We start from the raw sequence: 16,934 nt of genomic DNA on the forward strand, positions 1-16,934 counted from the left end.
CTGCTATTGCCCTTCTCGGACTATTCCCTGAAGACCTTAAAAGAGCATGCTACAGGGATGCTGCCATATCGATGTTCATAGCAGCACAATTCACAATAGCTAGATTCTGGAACCAACCCAGATGCCCTTCAGTAGATGAATGGATAAAAAAAATGTGGCATCTATACACAATGGAGTACTATGCAGCAATAAAAAATGACAAAATCATAGAATTTGCAGGGAAATGGATGGCACTAGAGCAGATTATGCTTAGTGAAGCTAGTCAATCCCTAAAAAACAAATACCAAATGTCTTTTTTGATATAATGAGAGCAACTATGAACAGAGCAAGGAGGAAGAGCAGGAAGAAAAGACTAACATTTAACAGAGTCATGAGATGGTAGGGAAAGGGAGAGAAAAGGGAAATTGCATGGAAATGAAGGGAGACCCTCATTGCTATTCAAAATTACATATAAGAGGTTGTGAGGGGAATGGGAAAATAAACAAGGAGAGTAATGATTTACAGTAGATGGGGTAGAGAGAGAAGAAGGGAGGGGAGAGGAGGGGGGATAGTAGGGGATAGGAAAGGTAGCAGAATACAACAATTACTAATTGGGCATTATGTAAAATTGTGGATGTATAACCGACGTGATTCTGCAATCTGCATTTGGGGTAAAATTGGGAGTTCATAACCCACTTTAATCTAATGTATGAAATATGATATGTCAAGAGCTTTGTAATGTTGTGAACAACCAATAAAAAAAATAAAAAAATTATTAAAAAAATGGATAAAAAAAAAGAACCCCAAAAACACAGGCAGCAAGAGCAATGAGATTATCAAATTAAGAAACCCTTCACAGCAAAGGAAACAATAGTAATACCTAGTTCTCTACAGAATGGGAGAAAATATTTGCAAACTATTTGTCTGGCAAGGAGTTACTACTCAGAATAATATGAACTCAAACAATTCAATAGCAAAAGACCCTAAATAATCCAATTTTTTAAATAGGGCAAATTTTTGAATAAAAAATTCTCAAAAGAGAGGTAAACTGCTCAAAATCACTAATCATAAAGGAAATGCAAACCTAAACTACAGTGAGATAACATCTCACCCAGATAGAATAACTGTTTTAAGTAGTAACAAATTCTGTTGGACTCAGTGGCTCATGTCTCTGATCCAGTGACTGCAGTGACCGAGGCAGGAGGATTGCAAGTTTGAGGACAGCCTGGGTAACTTAGCAAGATCTTGTCTCAGAATGAAAACAATTATTAAAAAAAGGATTTGAGCCAGGCACAGTGGTGCATACTTGTAATCCCAGCAGTTTAGGAGGCTGAGGTGGGAGGATCATGAATTCAAAGCCAGCCTCAGCAACTTAGTGGGGCCCTAAATAACTCAGTGAGACCCAGTCTCTAAATTAAAATATATATGTGTGTGTATGTCTGTATATGTGTATGTGTGTGTGTGTGTGTGTGTGTGTGTATGTATGGCTGGGGATGTGGCTCAGTGGTTGAGTGCCCTGGGTTTAATCCCTGGTACAAAAAAAAAAAAAATTATTAATGAAGAATTAAAAAAAAAAAGAAAAGGACTTGGGATATAATTTTTAGTGATGAAGTTCCACTGGTCCAATCCTTAGTAACCTCACCCTCCACATAAATAAATATATATAAAATAACAAATGCTGTCAAAGATGTAGAAAAAGGAGAATTCTCATACACTATTGGTGGGAATGTAAATTAGTACATCCATTGTGGAAAACAGGATGGAGTTTCCTTAAAACTGGAAAACTACCATATGACATAGCAATCTCACTACTGGCTAAGTATCCAAAGGAAATGAAATAAGTATGCCAAAGAGACATATATACTTGCATGTTTATTACAGCACTTCTCCCAGTACTAAAGATGCAGAATCAGCATAGGTTTCCATTGATTGTTGAATGAATAAATAAAATATTTCAGTGTTATTCAACAGTAAAAGGGATGAAATCCCTACTTTTTTGGCAACCCAAGTAAACATTATGTTAAGTAAAATAAGCTAGGGACAGAAATACCACATGTTCTCAAAGCTGATCACATAGAAATAGAGAATAGAATAGATATCACTAGAGAATAGAGAGAGTAGTGGGAAGGAAGATAGAGGGCAGATAATGGATACCAAAATACAGTTTGGTGCAGGGAGAGTAGTAGTTCTCATGTTCTTTGGCATAGTAGGGTAATTGTAGTCTACAACAATTAATTATACATTTCAGAATAACCAGAGAAGAATTTGAAGGTTCTCAACACAAAGAAATGATAATATTTGAGGAGATAGAAATGCTAATTAGCCTAATTTGATCATAACACATTGTATACATGTTTAGAATTATAATACTGTACCCCATATAAATAAGTTCAAATATTATGTCAAGTAAAAAATAAAAATTAAATGTAAAAAGTAATCTCTTGGGCTGGGGATGTGGCTCGCCTGGCATGCGCGAGGCGCTGGGTTTGATTCTCAGCACCACATAAAAATAAAATAAAGATGTGTCCACTGAAAACTAAAAAATATATATTAAAAAATTCTCTTTCTCAAAAAAAAACAACAAAGCAATTTCTTGTCATTCCTACATATTATTCATCATATATAATACATGTAATGTACAAAATATTTGTTAGTTGACTGTTAATATTATTAGTAAAACTTGCAGTCAATAGCAGGTTATTACTAGTTAAGTTTGGGAGGAGTCAGGAGTTACACTCAGATTTCCAGCTATGTGAGAGTTGGTGCTCTGCCGCCCCACAAACTACATATTGTTCAGAGGTCAACTATACTATGTTCTCTTTCTCTGTTTTTCAGATTACCTAGTTCTCATTGATCTGCCTTTAAATTCAGAGATTCTTTATTCTGCCAGTTGAAATCTGCTTTTGAGCCCTATAGTGAATTTCATTTTATGTTATTATATAGTAGTCTCCCCTTATCTGCAGCTGGGGGTACATTCTAAGATCTTTAGTGGATTCCTGAAGCTTCAGGTAGTACCAAACCCCATGTGTCCCATTTTCCTATGTATACATACCCAAGATTAATTTATAAAGTAGGCACAGTAAGAGATTTACCATAACAGTAATAAAACAGAACAATTATAACAAATAAAAGTTATGTGAAAATGTGAAACATGGTTCTCTCTTTTGCTATTTCAGTGTTTTTTTGTTTTGTTTTGTTTTGTTTTTTTGGCAGGGGCTGGGGGTTTGGTGTATATTCATTCTTCTTGAAAGAAGAACGTCATGGCTTCTCTTTGGCCAGCATGACTACTCTTTCACTTTTGGGTCACTTTTAAATAAAATAAGAGTTGAACACAAGTACTGTGATACTGCACCAGTGAATTTGATAACCGTTAATTGACTAATGGGTGGGTAGTATATCACTCTGGATATGCTGGATAAAAGGATGTTTCACATCTTAGACTGGACAACATTAGATCTCGTCATACTTCCCAGAATGGAGAGCCGTTTGAAACTTATGAACTGTTTATTCTCCATTTTTGGACAATTGACTGATAATAAATTACAGAAAGCAAAACTGTGGATAAGGGAAGATGACTGTATTTTTAAATTCCAGACTTTCTACTTCAAAAATAATTTCTATTTTTTCTGAATGATGAGACATTATCATCATACATACGTTTACTTTCTATTTTATTTTTATTTTTTTTTGTGGTACTAGGGATTGAACCTAGGGGCACTGTATCACTGAGCTACACCCCTTAAAATTTATTTTTTTGTTTGAGACAAGGTCTCACAAAGCTGCCAAAGCTCTTAGCCTCCTGAGTAGCTGGGAATATAGGCATGTGCCTCCATGTCTGGCTGCTTTACTTTTTAAAGCCTGATTTCCTTTCAATATTTGAACATGTTTAAAATAGTCTTTGATTAGTTTGACATTTTAGACTTCAGATAGTTTCTGTTTTTTCTGTGTAGGATTATACTTTATTAATAACTTAAAAAATACCTTTATTTATTTTTATGTGGTGCTGGGGATCGAACCCAGGGCCTTGCACAAGCTAGGTGAGCACTCTACCATTGAGCCACAACCTCAGCCCCTAATAACTTGTTTGTATCATAATTTTTGTTGAAAACTGAACATTTTATGTAATATTTTGTAGTAATTCTAAGTGTGGCTCTCTTCCACCCCAGCTTAGGTTTTTCCTTTCTTATTTGTGTAGTCATGGTGGACTATTTCGGTGAAGTCTGTTTGCCTTTCATTATGCAGCCTGATGTCAATCCATAAAGGATACAACCTTGGCTAAGTAGACAGTAATTTCGGGTTTTGTTTTTCAGTGTTAGGATTTGAATCCAGGAACTTAAACACATGTTAGACACAGTAGGTAGTCTACCACTTAGCTACCTGGCCATTCTTCTCAATTCTAGCAGGATTCTTTATGTTCTCTGATCTCTTACCTCTCATGGTATCACACTCAACTGTTTGCCTCCACTAATTACCAGTTGATTGCTTTATTGTTTTTAACAGTGCCCTGGGAGATAAATTGTTTCACAGGTTGAGTTAAATTCTAGCCAATTTGTAGGAATAGTCTTTGAGGATAGTATTTGAACCTTGTATGTACCGCCAGGAGGGTTCTTGGCTATCTTTCCCTGGTTCTGATAAACTTCCAGCTGGTCTGTTATTTAGTTGTTGCTCTCATGGAGTTACCAGCTTCTTTTTACTTGCTCATCACCCAAATCTTCATCCTTTTTGATAGCACCCTTAGGTGATCTCCTATTTCAAACAAAGTCAGGTGCCCTGGAGAGAGCTTCCGAATTCTCTGTTCCCTGCCTCCCCAGCACTGGGGAATACCTCTCTACCACTGCTCTGGAGCTAGGAATAACAGTTGCTCATTTGTCTTGGAGGGACACCCCAGCTTTGTAAGCCTGGTGCTAGACAGAGATGGAAGCCTCTGGTCTTCTTGATTTACCTCTGCTAGATAAATAAGCAGAAGTGCGTGTTTAAGGGCTCTAGTCCACTGGCCTGGGCCAGAACTTGCACCCTGTGAGTATGAGGCCAGACACAATTATTGCTGAGATGTGTTTGTGCTGCTTTTCTTTTCTTTTACAGCTTATTGGGGATTGAATCCAGGAGCACATTTGCTACCTACCTATTTTTTGAGACAAGATTTTACAAAGTTGCTGAGGGTCTCGCTAAGTTGCTGAGACTAGTCTCAAATTTATTATCCTCCTGCTTCAGCCTCCCAAGTTGCTGGGGTTACAGGCATGTGTCATTGTGCTTGGGTGTGTAGACATGAATTTTCTTGAATACATGTCTCTTCCTATATGTCTTCAAGGACAATTTATAGACACTTTAAGTTGTTATTTTGGGCAGTGCTGTGGATTTGAAGCAGGGTCTCTCTCATGCTGGCTAAGGATTCTATCACTGAACTATACGCCTAGCCTTAAGTGGTTGTTTTTAAAAACATTTCATCAGTACAGTTGTTTCACTGAGGAACTGGTTGTGGAGCTCTTCACATTGAGAATATGGAATCATTTTTTTTCTAAGTGTTTTTTGCCAAAAGTCACCAAGTCACCAGGAGTTAGAATAGTTTTGGAAAACAGCTTGTTTGAGTGTGACCATATTATGTCTTATTCTCTTTTACATATAAATCTGAATTGTACAGAGCTTACTAGTTCCATGTGAGTGTGCATTATAGTTTTAAGTCCAGGTTAATAGATGTGAAACTAAGTTTTCCTTAAAGAATATTTAGGCATAAAATGCATCTTTGATAATTTGTATTCTCTTTTTTTTGGCACATGAACTTTGTTATATCATTTGAAATTACAAACTTCTGTTTTCTAACCATGAAGTTTCTGTTTTATAAAACAAAAACTATTGAAAATAGGAAAACTTTGAGACCTTCAGAAAAAAATTGTGTCACTGGATCTTAAAATCTACCCATGAACATCCCTTAAATAAATTCTTGGAACGTTAAGTAAAGAGAAGGTACATCTTTTGTAACAGTAGGTGGTCTTTAATTTCTGCTTACTGTTTCCTTGCTCCCTATGACATTTTTATGAGCTTCCTCCCACTTTTTTCTTATATTTTTATTTGTTCTTTTTAGTTATATATAACAGTAGAATGTGTTTTGACATACATATATGGGTATAATTTCCCATTCTTGTGGTTGTACATGATGTGGAATTACACTGATTGTGTATTCATATATGAACAAGAAAGTTATGTCTGATTCATTCTACTGTCTTTCCCATTCCCATCCCCCTCCTTTCCCTCAATTCCCTCCTGTCCAATCTGGTAAACTCCTCTTCCCCCCACCCCTATTGTGAGTCAGCATCTGCATATCAGAACATTTGGCTTTTGCGTTTTGGGGATGAGCTTATTGCACTTGGCATGATAGTCTCTAGTTGTATCCATTTACTGACAAATGCCATAATTCCATTCTTCTTTATGGTTGTGTAATATTCCATTGTTTTTATGTACTGCATTTTCTTTATCCATTCATCTGTTGAAAGGCTTAGGTAGGTTCCATAATTTAACTATTGTGAATTGAGCTTTATGAGCTCTTTCTACCTCTGTTGATATGTGCTCTTATTTTGTTGGGTACTATAGATAAGATGGGCACTGAGGAAATCTTGTTCTGTATTTTGTTAAGTGCCTTTTATGATTAAATTAAAAGGCCTCCATTCTGTGTTCCCAGAAATGTAATGGTTGAATGTAAAAATCAATAATTTTATTGATTCTGCCTGTTTGATAGATGAAGGGCTTTTCACCAACTCTTCATGTAGCCCAAACTTTGTCCCTCAGTCCCTTTGACATCTGTCCTCCTTGTTTTCAAATCCTGACAGATGTTAGGTTTTTGTTCTATACTTGTCTCAACTTTTTGTGTTTTTCTGAAGCTGTATTACAATAGATATTTCTGATCACCATTTCACTTTGACTTCACATTTGTATTCCCAGTTCCCAGTTTCTGCTTTTTCAAATTATCTTCAACAGGTATGACTTGGCAGTTCATGTATTTTAGAAGTATTCAGGAGTAACTATGAAGGACTGGAGATGATCCAGGCAAGGTGGCATACAATTGTAATACCAGTGACTATGGAGGCTGAGGCTGGAGGATTGTAAAGTTCAAGGCCAGCCTCAGCAATTTAGTGAGACCCTGTCTTGAAATAAACAACAAAAAGGGCTGGGGATGTAGCTCAGTGGTGAAGTGTTTTTCTAGTGTGTGCAAGGTCCTGGGTTTAATCTCCAGCACTACAACAAAACAAAAGTAACTAAATATTAGACTTTGGTATGAAGAAGATTCACATCTGAGATTATAATATTTTAATGGAAGTGTGGCATCAAATTTTCTGATTTTGAGTAATAAATGCTTTTGCTAAGGAAAACTAATACAAAAGTTAAAGTCTCCCTGTAATTCCACCTGTAGATAGTAAATACACTGTCAAGGTAACCTGACATTTTATAAACTCTTTATTGTAGCTCCTGCAGGAGCCTGTGGTGTTGTACTGGCACCACCCGCAGGAACCGCTACGAATTCTAGGGCTGTCCTCTTCACTGTGGGGTCTCCTCCACACAGCGCCACAGGCCCCACTTGTACCCATATGGTCCTACGAACAAGAACCACCTCAGGTGAGAAATGTTTGTCCTATTCAATCTGTGGCAAGTATTTGGAGTGTGGTATTCTGAGGGTAATGTAGTGTTACAACTTAAAGTCACTGAATTTCTTTGGTCTTCAGTTTCTTTGCCAGTGAACAAGGGTTATAAGTACTAAATGAGGCAGCATTTTGGATGAGGGGACTTTGTAAAGTAAAAGTGCTACATTATGTGTGTGTGTATATATGTGTGTGTGTGTGTGTGTGTGTGTGTGTGTGTGTGTGTATATCTAGAAATATCCATTATGCTTGTATGTTCATATGTAATATATATAATATAAAATATAAATAATTGATCCATGAAGAAGCAGCTGTCTAACCATAGTGATTCTCAACTTATATTTTGAAATCTTATTTTAGTATATTGTTTGTTTAGTTTTTCTAGAAGCTTAAGTTTTATTTTTGAACTTTGGGTCTCACTGTTTCTTTTCTATTTGAAAAACATTAATATTATATTTTTAAAATAATGTTGCTACACTCATCCATAGCAACCATGTTCATAGGAAGTGACACATTATGTTTAGATAGGCTAATATATTTTTATTATTATCCATATTCTATAAGTGGTTTATTAATAGAGAAATTAAGAAAGTATTTAGATTGGACTCAAAGTCAGTATATAATACCATCATATATATTGTGCTTTGTGTTATTTAAGTTCTCTTATTCTAAATAAGTTGCTAAATCAGGATATTACTATCAACAAAAAAAGATAGGTAGAACTAAAATCTTAGTTTTATAAATATTTATAATTTTATACGATAAGTAAGAAAATGCCATTTTAAAGCAGTAACATTTTATATCTGTTAATTGTAGTGACATTTTTAAAAACTTAATGCCCAGTCTTGTCAAGCTTTAGTGGGATATATGTGCTTACAGCTGCTATAGAAAATAATGGGGCAATTCTTAGGAAAAGCTGTAAAAATGTTTATAATATTCATCTGTGGTAATTCCTTTCTTGTTTATAATACCACTATTGAGTATTTATCACATAGAGGTCATTTGAAAGAAGGAAAAACTTGGTTAATTTCATTGCAGTGATATTTGTAACATGAAAAAAATCAGAACTAGTATAAATGACTCCAGATAAACTTCACATATATAAAGATTGTAAATTACTATACATCTATTGAATCTTATAATTATGAAACTGATGGAGCAACCAGGAAAAATGTTTATGGTACAAATTTTTTAGAGTAGAATATAAGAAAACTAGCTCTGATATCTATAAAATATACACATAGACAAGGATTGTAAGTGAACATGGAAAACTAAAAACTATTCATATGGTAAAGTTGGGTGAGGATAAGGGACTTTTGTTTGAACTTTATTACTCAGTAGGTTTTGTTCAGTAAATAAGAGGAGCAGTGGGTGTAAAAGCCCCTCTGTGACCTAACTCAGGACGCTGTGCTGTGTTTTATGTTTCCTTGCAGTGGGGTCCAGCAGCTCAGGAGGCTCTCTGTGCTCTGCAAGTGGCCGTGTGTGTGTGGGCTCCCCACCTGGCCCGGGCTTGGGCTCTTCCCCACCAGGAGCAGAGGCAGCTCCCAGCCTGAGATATGTGCCTTATGGTGCTTCACCCCCCAGCCTAGAGGGGCTTATCACTTTTGAAGCCCCTGAACTGCCAGAGGAGACACTGATGGAGGTAGAGAAAAGACTACAGTGGTGTGTTAATATAATGTTGATATGATGTGAGTGTTCTAGTGGTGACAAAAGGATAAAATAAATTGAGCAGTTCTGAAATTATGCTCCTCCCCCTGCCCCCATACTGGGAACATGAACCCAGGGGCATTCTATTGTTGAGCTACATCCCCAGCTCTTTTTAAAATTTTTTATTTTGAGACAGGGTCTTGTTAAGTTTCTGAGGCTGCCCTTGAACTTCCTGCCTTAGCCTCCCAAGCTGCTGAGATTGTAGACATCCAGAGGCACTCAATCACTGAGCCATGACCCTAGCCCTTTTTTATATTTTATTAAGAGACAGGGCCTCACTAAGTTGCTGAGGCTGCTTTGAACTTGTAATTCTCCTGCCTCAGCCTCCCAAGCTGTTGGGATTACAGGCGTGCACCACCATGTCTGCTTCTTTCTTTTCTATTTGAAAAACATTAATATCATATTTTCAAAATAATGTTGCTACACTCATCCATAGCAACCATGTTCATAGGAAGTGACACATTATGTGTTCTCAATTTTTTAACCAAAGTTTATTTACTATTTAAAATATTTTAAAGCATAATCTGTGTCCTAAAAAGTAAGCTTTTATTCTCAAAGTTTTCTTTGATAAAAATAAATAGGCATAATTGATTTATTATTTTAAATTACAAATTTTAAATTTTAAAAATAAAACATCATTTATTTATTTGGCACTGGGGATTGAACCCAGGAGCACTTAACCCCTGAGCCACATCCCCAGCCCTTGTTTGTATTTTTTAAGTTTAGAGACAGGGTCTCACTGAGTTGCTTAGGACATTGATAAGTTCCAGAGGCTGGCTTTGAACTCTCCGTCCTCCTGCCACAGCCTCCTGAGTCTGGGATTACAGGTGCCCAGCTAATTTAAAATTTTTAACAATAATAGTAAACCAGTAATGACATATTTTGTTCATTAACAAAGTAATATGCCTGCCAAATGGACTGAATGCTCATGTTTATAGATTAGTACCTTTTCTCTGTGGGTCCACTTCTCCAGAAAAGAAACATATTGTATATAACCTGAAATATGTGAGCGTAAATCCAGAACCAGAGTATGTTTTATGATTTCAGAGCTGTGTATGCTTAGTTCCTCAATCCTGACTCAAGGAAAACACTCTGTAGGATGATGTGTCTGTCCTCAGTCCCTGAATGCCTGAGGTCTTAACTTAGCCTGAGGTTTAAATTAAAATGATCAACTTTCTGGGCCAACTAAGGAGCAAATTTTTTCTCCATTTAGGATCTCTAATATTAATATTTTGTATGAATAAAAATTAGCTTTTCACATAAAAATTACAAAATATTGCATGCAAATTTTTAGTAGTGATTTTGTGGTAGTAATTTTGAAAATGTATCTAGTCCAATCTAAAGTTGGAAAAAATAAACTTGAGTATTTTTTTTTTTTAGTCTACATCCAATTAGATATAAATTACATTCCAGTATATGTTTGAACATGTTGGAGCATATAGTTGACAATATGCTGTCACAGAGCAGAGAGACTCAAAAATTGAATGGTTTATTCTCTTGTATTTAAGAAAAATATTCTCTTCTTTTAATCATAAAAGGAGAGTAAGTTATTCAATTAACTTTTAGGCCATGCTTAAGATTTCAAAATACATTTATAACTAAACAAAAATCTCAAAGCAAAAATTGACTACATATTTTAAAATTACAGCATCCCTCAGATTGCTGTTCTATCTTCCTATGCTCCTCTCTTTAACTAACTGAAAAGAACACAGAAAATTAGAGCTTTGGTATTAGGAATCTACTATTGACTGAAAAATCAACAGAAACTAAAATAACAATAACAACTCACTGAACTATGAAGAATTGTGATTTAAGAGCTGGGCAAACTAGCACATACCTGTAATGCCAACTACTTAGGAGGATTCCTTGAGCCCAGGAGGTAAGAGATGACCTGGGCAACATAGCAGGGATCCCATCTCAAAAAATTTAAAAAAGTGATTTTAGTGTGCAGAGTATCCTTGCATTTAATTTTTTTTTTTTTTTTTTTTTTGGTACCAGAAATTGAACTCAGGGCCTCACATAGACTAGGCAGGTATTTTCCTACTGAGCACTGATGAGATTGTATCCTCAGCCCATTTTTAAAAATTCTGTTTTGAGACAGCGTTTCATAGGTTGCCCAAGCTGGCCTCGAACTTCTGAACCTTTTGTCTCACCCTCCCAAGTAGCTGTCCTTGCAGTCTTGATATCTGTTTGTCATGAATATATTGATTTGATCTTTTTTTAAAAAAAATTCTTTTGTTTTAATTCTGGTAAAAGCACAGTGTCTTGCTCTTTTTGGAGCTAACTTATGTGAGTGCTCTCATACATAAACACTTGCACAAACCCACATTGGTTTCATTTTTGTTTTCTTACCAGCTTTTTGAAATTTAAAAATGTCAATTTCCTTTCATCATTCTGACATTCATAAGTATGGAAAAACACTACATATAGAAAAAATACAGTCAAGCTTTTTTTTTTTTTTTTCCTGTACTGGGGATTGAACTCAGGGCCTAAGCAAGCACTCTACCAGTGAATTGCATAACTTTATCTCCAGTCCTTTTGTTTGTTTGTTTCTGAGTTATCCAAGCTGGCCTCAAACTTGTCTTCTTGCTTCAGTCTCTCAAGTAGATGGAATTGCAGTTGTGTGCCCCCATACCCAGCTATATATAGAAATTCTTTATCTAGAATGTTCTAAGACAGTGTCTTTGCTGCAGCGAGAACACACAGATACTTTACGCCATCTGAATGTGATGCTGATGTTCACGGAGTGTGTGCTAGACCTAACAGCTGTGAGGGGGGGGAACCCTGAGCTGTGCACATCTGCTGTGTCCTTGTACCAGATTCAAGAGAGTGTGGTTGTGGACCAGATCAGCCAGTTGAGCAAAGACTGGGGGTACGTGCCACCGCCTGTCATTTCATTGCTATATTCATGCTTTCTGTAACCTTGTGCCTGAGCTGCTGGCATTGTCATCTACTGAAGGTCAAATATTATTAAAATCTTCAAAGGAATCTCTAAGTTACTTCATTGTGTAAGATGCCACTATATGAGCCAAGAGAATTTTATAATTTTAAGCCTTGCCTTTATTGGGAGGTGGTGTGGATTTTTATCTGAGCATTTCTATTGTAGTCAAAGTTCACACATCTGTCTTCATGTCAAATCTTCTCCCTTCAGGGGTTATATTTGCATTAAAAAACTAGGAGGAGGATATGCTTATAGAAAGGATATTTGAATGGTGGCCTGATATTAGAGCCCCAAGTCTGGTGGGTTGGTTCTCAAGGTAACTCTCTATTCCTGTCTTCCTGGTACAGGCGGGTAGAACAGCTGGTGTTATACATGAAAGCAGCACAGCTGCTTGCAGCTTCCCTGCATCTTGCCAAAGCTCAGATCAAGTCCGGGAAGCTGAGCCCATCCTCAGCGGTGAAACAAGGTATGGCAGCTGTGGCTTTAGGAGTCCTGGAGTTCGTCCCTTCCTGTCCAATGGAGAGAGAGACACTGTGCTATTCAGTATCCTAATAGGGAAAAAGATGCTGGTGTTTTGTTTTTGATACATGTATTTGATACAGAAAGGTTGTAAGGGCTTTATTTTGTCATTTCATACTGAAATAGAGATCATAGAACCGGATTTCCGATCCTTCCTTTCAGTGATCATATAATGTTACTTTCCTTAAATCAGCACAAAAGGTGTGTGTCACTGTGTCATCATTTCTAGAGGAAAATTAAAATTAGTTCTCATCTCAACTTTGTTTCCAGTTGTCAAAAATCTGAACGATCGATATAAACTCTGCATCACCATGTGCAAAAAACTCACAGAAAAGCTGACTCGCTTCTTCTCTGACAAACAGAGATTTATTGATGAAATCAACAGTGTAACTGCAGAGAAACTCATCTATAATTGTGCTGTGGAAATGGTAAGCTTTTTTAAGGTTTAATATTGTATAGCACGGCAGTACTTATCTCTAAGATTATCTTTTGAATCCAGAGTATTGTAATTATTATTGTGATAACATCCTACAAAAGGAGGAATTGAAGTTCTCTAACATTTTTTTTTTTTTTGGTAGGGGGAGGGTATTGGGGATTGAGGGTATCAGGCACTCAACTACTAAACCACATCCTCAGCCCTATTTTGTATTTTATTTAGAGACAGGGTCTTACTGAGTTGCTTAGTGCTTCTCCATTGCTGAGGCTGGCTTTGAACTTGTGATCTTCCTGCTTCAGCCTCTCAAGGTGCTGAGATTACAAGCATGTGCCACCACGCCCATCCTTACCAACATTGAAGTAACATTTAATATAATTTATTTAATGAACTTCCTTAAGTCTGGCTACCACTTTTGATAAAATTCTCTTTTCTCTTTTTATTTTTGTGGTATGGTGATTAAACCCAGGGCCTTGTGCTAGGCAAGTGCTCTATCACTGTATCACCAGCCCAGAATTTTTTTATAGCTCCTGCTAAACTTTGCTAAGATTAGACATGGTGTCATCTTTTAGTAGTTTGCATTTAAAAACATTAACTGGACCTGTTTCTACATTTTCTATTATTTAAGAAATTTTAGCTTAGTAAAACTGTTAGAAAATATACTGCTATATAAAAATTCATGGGCACAGATTCCACTTAACTGACCTTATTAAAGTATAAGCATCAAGTAAAATCTACTTTTCTAATTGTCTGGTTATAATATCAAAAATAATTTCAAAAATAATTTGTTTTCTTTCTACTGGGGAAAAATTGCTCTGAAGCATAGATAAAAATAGAAGCTATTAAATAAGTGATTAAGTGGGGAAAGTTTATTTTTGACTAATCTTTTTTTTAACCATAGTAATGTAATTGATTTTACCTATTTGTGTACTTTGAATTGTACTATTACTATACTCTTTGTCTTATTTCAAAAGCCATTAAAATGAATAGTCACATGAAAATAACAAAAATATAAAATGACAGTAATAATATATATTTTATTGTTCTAAACTGTTGATAGGAATAATATTCATTGTATTACTTTACACTGAATTAAGAGTTCCTAAGGCCAATGAAGAGAGTGTTTCTGATGAGGATACATTCTGTTATTCAGTATTCTTAACAGGGAAAAAGATCCCAGCTAATGAGGAGATCTCAAGTTCAGGGCCAGCCTGGGCAACTTAGTGAGATTCTATCTCCAAATAAAAAATAAAAAGGTCCGGAGATGTAACTCAGTGGTAAAGTGCCCCAGGGTTCAATCCCCAGCAACCTCCCTCCCCCTAAAAAAAGACTTTTTAAGAATTTTGTGCCCAGAAAAATGTCCTCTCATAAGGAATTATAATGCTTCTTTCCTTTCTGATAATAATAGCCCTGTAACTTAAGTAGGTTCTTCTTTTTGCCCTAGTTGCTTAGGAAGCTTAGAGGTATCAACAGTTACATTTTAGTTATATTTTTCTCTTTCGTTTTCATGTCTCTGATTTTCTTTATCTATTTTATTTGGTTGACTGTAAATATCTTTAAATTATTTTTTGAAAGAGCATATTAACAATTAGAATACTAGATTACTGAGAGTTCTGGCATTTAGTGATCAAAGAGAACATAAGAATGCTATTGGGAAAACCCGTATGAATAACTACCATTCTCTCTTTCTGCAAAGACCTCTTCCCACCTTTCCCATTACTCAGCTCATTCTTGCTCCTCTTTATGATTCAGCCTAAACATATCTTCTGGAGGCTTCCCCTAATATCCTCTTGCAGGGTTAGGTGGACTTCCTGTGTATTCTGTACCATCCTGATGCTTTCTCCTGAAATAAGACTTGTCCCTTAGAATTAGAAATGCATATTTTGGCCCGGCATGGTGGCACACACTTGTAATCCCAGCAACTCAGGCTGAGGCAGGAGGATCTTGAGTTCAAAGCCAGTGTCAGCAATGGAGAGGCCCTAAGCAACTCAGGAGACCCCATCTCTAAATAAAATACAAAAAAGGGCTGTAGCTGTAGCTTGATGGTCAAGTGCCCCTGGGTTCAATGCCTGGTACCAAAGAAAAGAAGAAATGCATGTTTTGCAGACTTATGTCTTCCTTTAGACTGTGAGCACTCCTTTATTTATATGCTGAGTGCCTGGCATTAGTAGGTGCTCAGTAATTATCTATGAATGAATAACTACACATACCTGAAAATTCTTTTGACTAGACTTTTAACATCATTTCATCATATTACTGTAACAATCTTTTAATGAAGTTTACTTTAAGTAGCTCATCCTGATGAATCTAAGTTCTGTATAGTTTAGTAGGCTATAGCATTTCATCAAAATGTGTTAATTTTAGGTAGATGCTATTTAAAAGCTGCATTGCTAAGATGAATTTGTATTTTCTTGGAAAATTTGAGAATTTTTTGTTGACTGGTTCCAGGTTCAGTCTGCAGCCCTGGATGAGATGTTTCAGCAGACTGAAGATATTGTTTATCGTTACCATAAGGCAGCCCTTCTCTTGGAAGGCCTAACTAAGATTCTACAAGACCCTGCAGATATTGAAAATGTACATAAATGTAAGCTGACCTACACAGTAGTCTTCCAGTGTCTATAGTTTTGCTTTCCACATTTTTAGTACCCAAGGTCAACCAAGGTGTAAAAATATTAAATGGAAAACTCAGAAACAAACAATCCATAGTGTGATAAATTGCTCCTTCCCTTTGTCCAGCCTATCCATGCTATTAGATATGCCACCCACCTTTTAGTCACTTAGTAGCTCTCTTGGTTATCAGATCTCTTGTCTTAGTATTGCAGTGCTTATAGATAGTTTGATACTCTTGATGCTTTCAGGCATTCATTGGGGGTCTTGGAATACATCCGTTGGGGATAAGGAAAGACCATTATATTTATTGATGGCAATTTAGTAGTCTCTTGCAATATATAATAAAAACAGGTTAGGAGGATGCTGGGGTTGTGGCTCAGTGGTAGAGTGCTGGCCTAGCATACATGAGGCACTGGGTTCAAACCTCAGCACCACATAAAAATGAAATAAAGATATTGTGTTTACCTACAACTAAAAAATATTAAAACAAAAGAGCTTAGGGTTTATAAACATACTGCCTAGGTTGAATCTTGGATTTCCAAACTTGAGTAAACCATTTAGCCTTTCTATTATCTTATTTTCCTTATACTATATGATGCAGATAGCAATGCCTACCTTGCAGAGTTGTGAAGATTAGAGATTATGCGTGTAAATTACAGATGGTTTTTAGATTTCTACTGTGCATCCCTTTTTAGCAAGTATGTGCTCATATATGTAGGAGAATGTTGTTTTTATTGTTGAACATAACACTCTTAAGCATCCTGGGCTTAGTGACTGAAGAATCCTATAAAGAGCCTATGTATTGCAGATTGATACTGTATGGAATATGTAATGGAGAATGATACTGTATTGGATATGTACTAGAGATGGATGGGATTCCAGGGGATATTACTACTTATCAGATATAAGACCAGCAATCTGATTTTCAAGGAGAAGGTGATGTTAAAATCCAAATGTTCTCTATGCGATGTGCTTCTCTGAATTTTACCGCTAAGTTAAAAATCATATATCTAAACTATTACCAGATAGAAGAAAATATATTCTATTACCGGGAAAAGATTGAAAAGAGACAATGATTCCAATAGAGTTAGTGATTTTTTTCCCCTTAGTTGTTCTT

General features: G+C 36.1%; 1 protein-coding gene across 1 annotated transcript in view; it reads left to right on the plus strand.

Moving 5' to 3' along the window:
- Ulk2 (unc-51 like autophagy activating kinase 2) overlaps nt 1-16,934 on the plus strand; it is a 61,578-nt gene that overhangs the window by 42,347 nt on the left and 2,297 nt on the right. Inside the window, exons 14-19 of the mRNA XM_078041102.1 lie at nt 7,392-7,584; nt 9,041-9,249; nt 12,008-12,186; nt 12,603-12,721; nt 13,045-13,202; nt 15,656-15,791. Coding sequence (XP_077897228.1) covers nt 7,392-7,584; nt 9,041-9,249; nt 12,008-12,186; nt 12,603-12,721; nt 13,045-13,202; nt 15,656-15,791 — 994 coding nt within the window. The remainder of the gene's footprint in view (nt 1-7,391; nt 7,585-9,040; nt 9,250-12,007; nt 12,187-12,602; nt 12,722-13,044; nt 13,203-15,655; nt 15,792-16,934) is intronic.

The sequence above is a fragment of the Ictidomys tridecemlineatus genome, chromosome 3 (assembly GCF_052094955.1).
Source record: "Ictidomys tridecemlineatus isolate mIctTri1 chromosome 3, mIctTri1.hap1, whole genome shotgun sequence".
NCBI classification, from domain to species: domain Eukaryota; kingdom Metazoa; phylum Chordata; class Mammalia; order Rodentia; family Sciuridae; genus Ictidomys; species Ictidomys tridecemlineatus.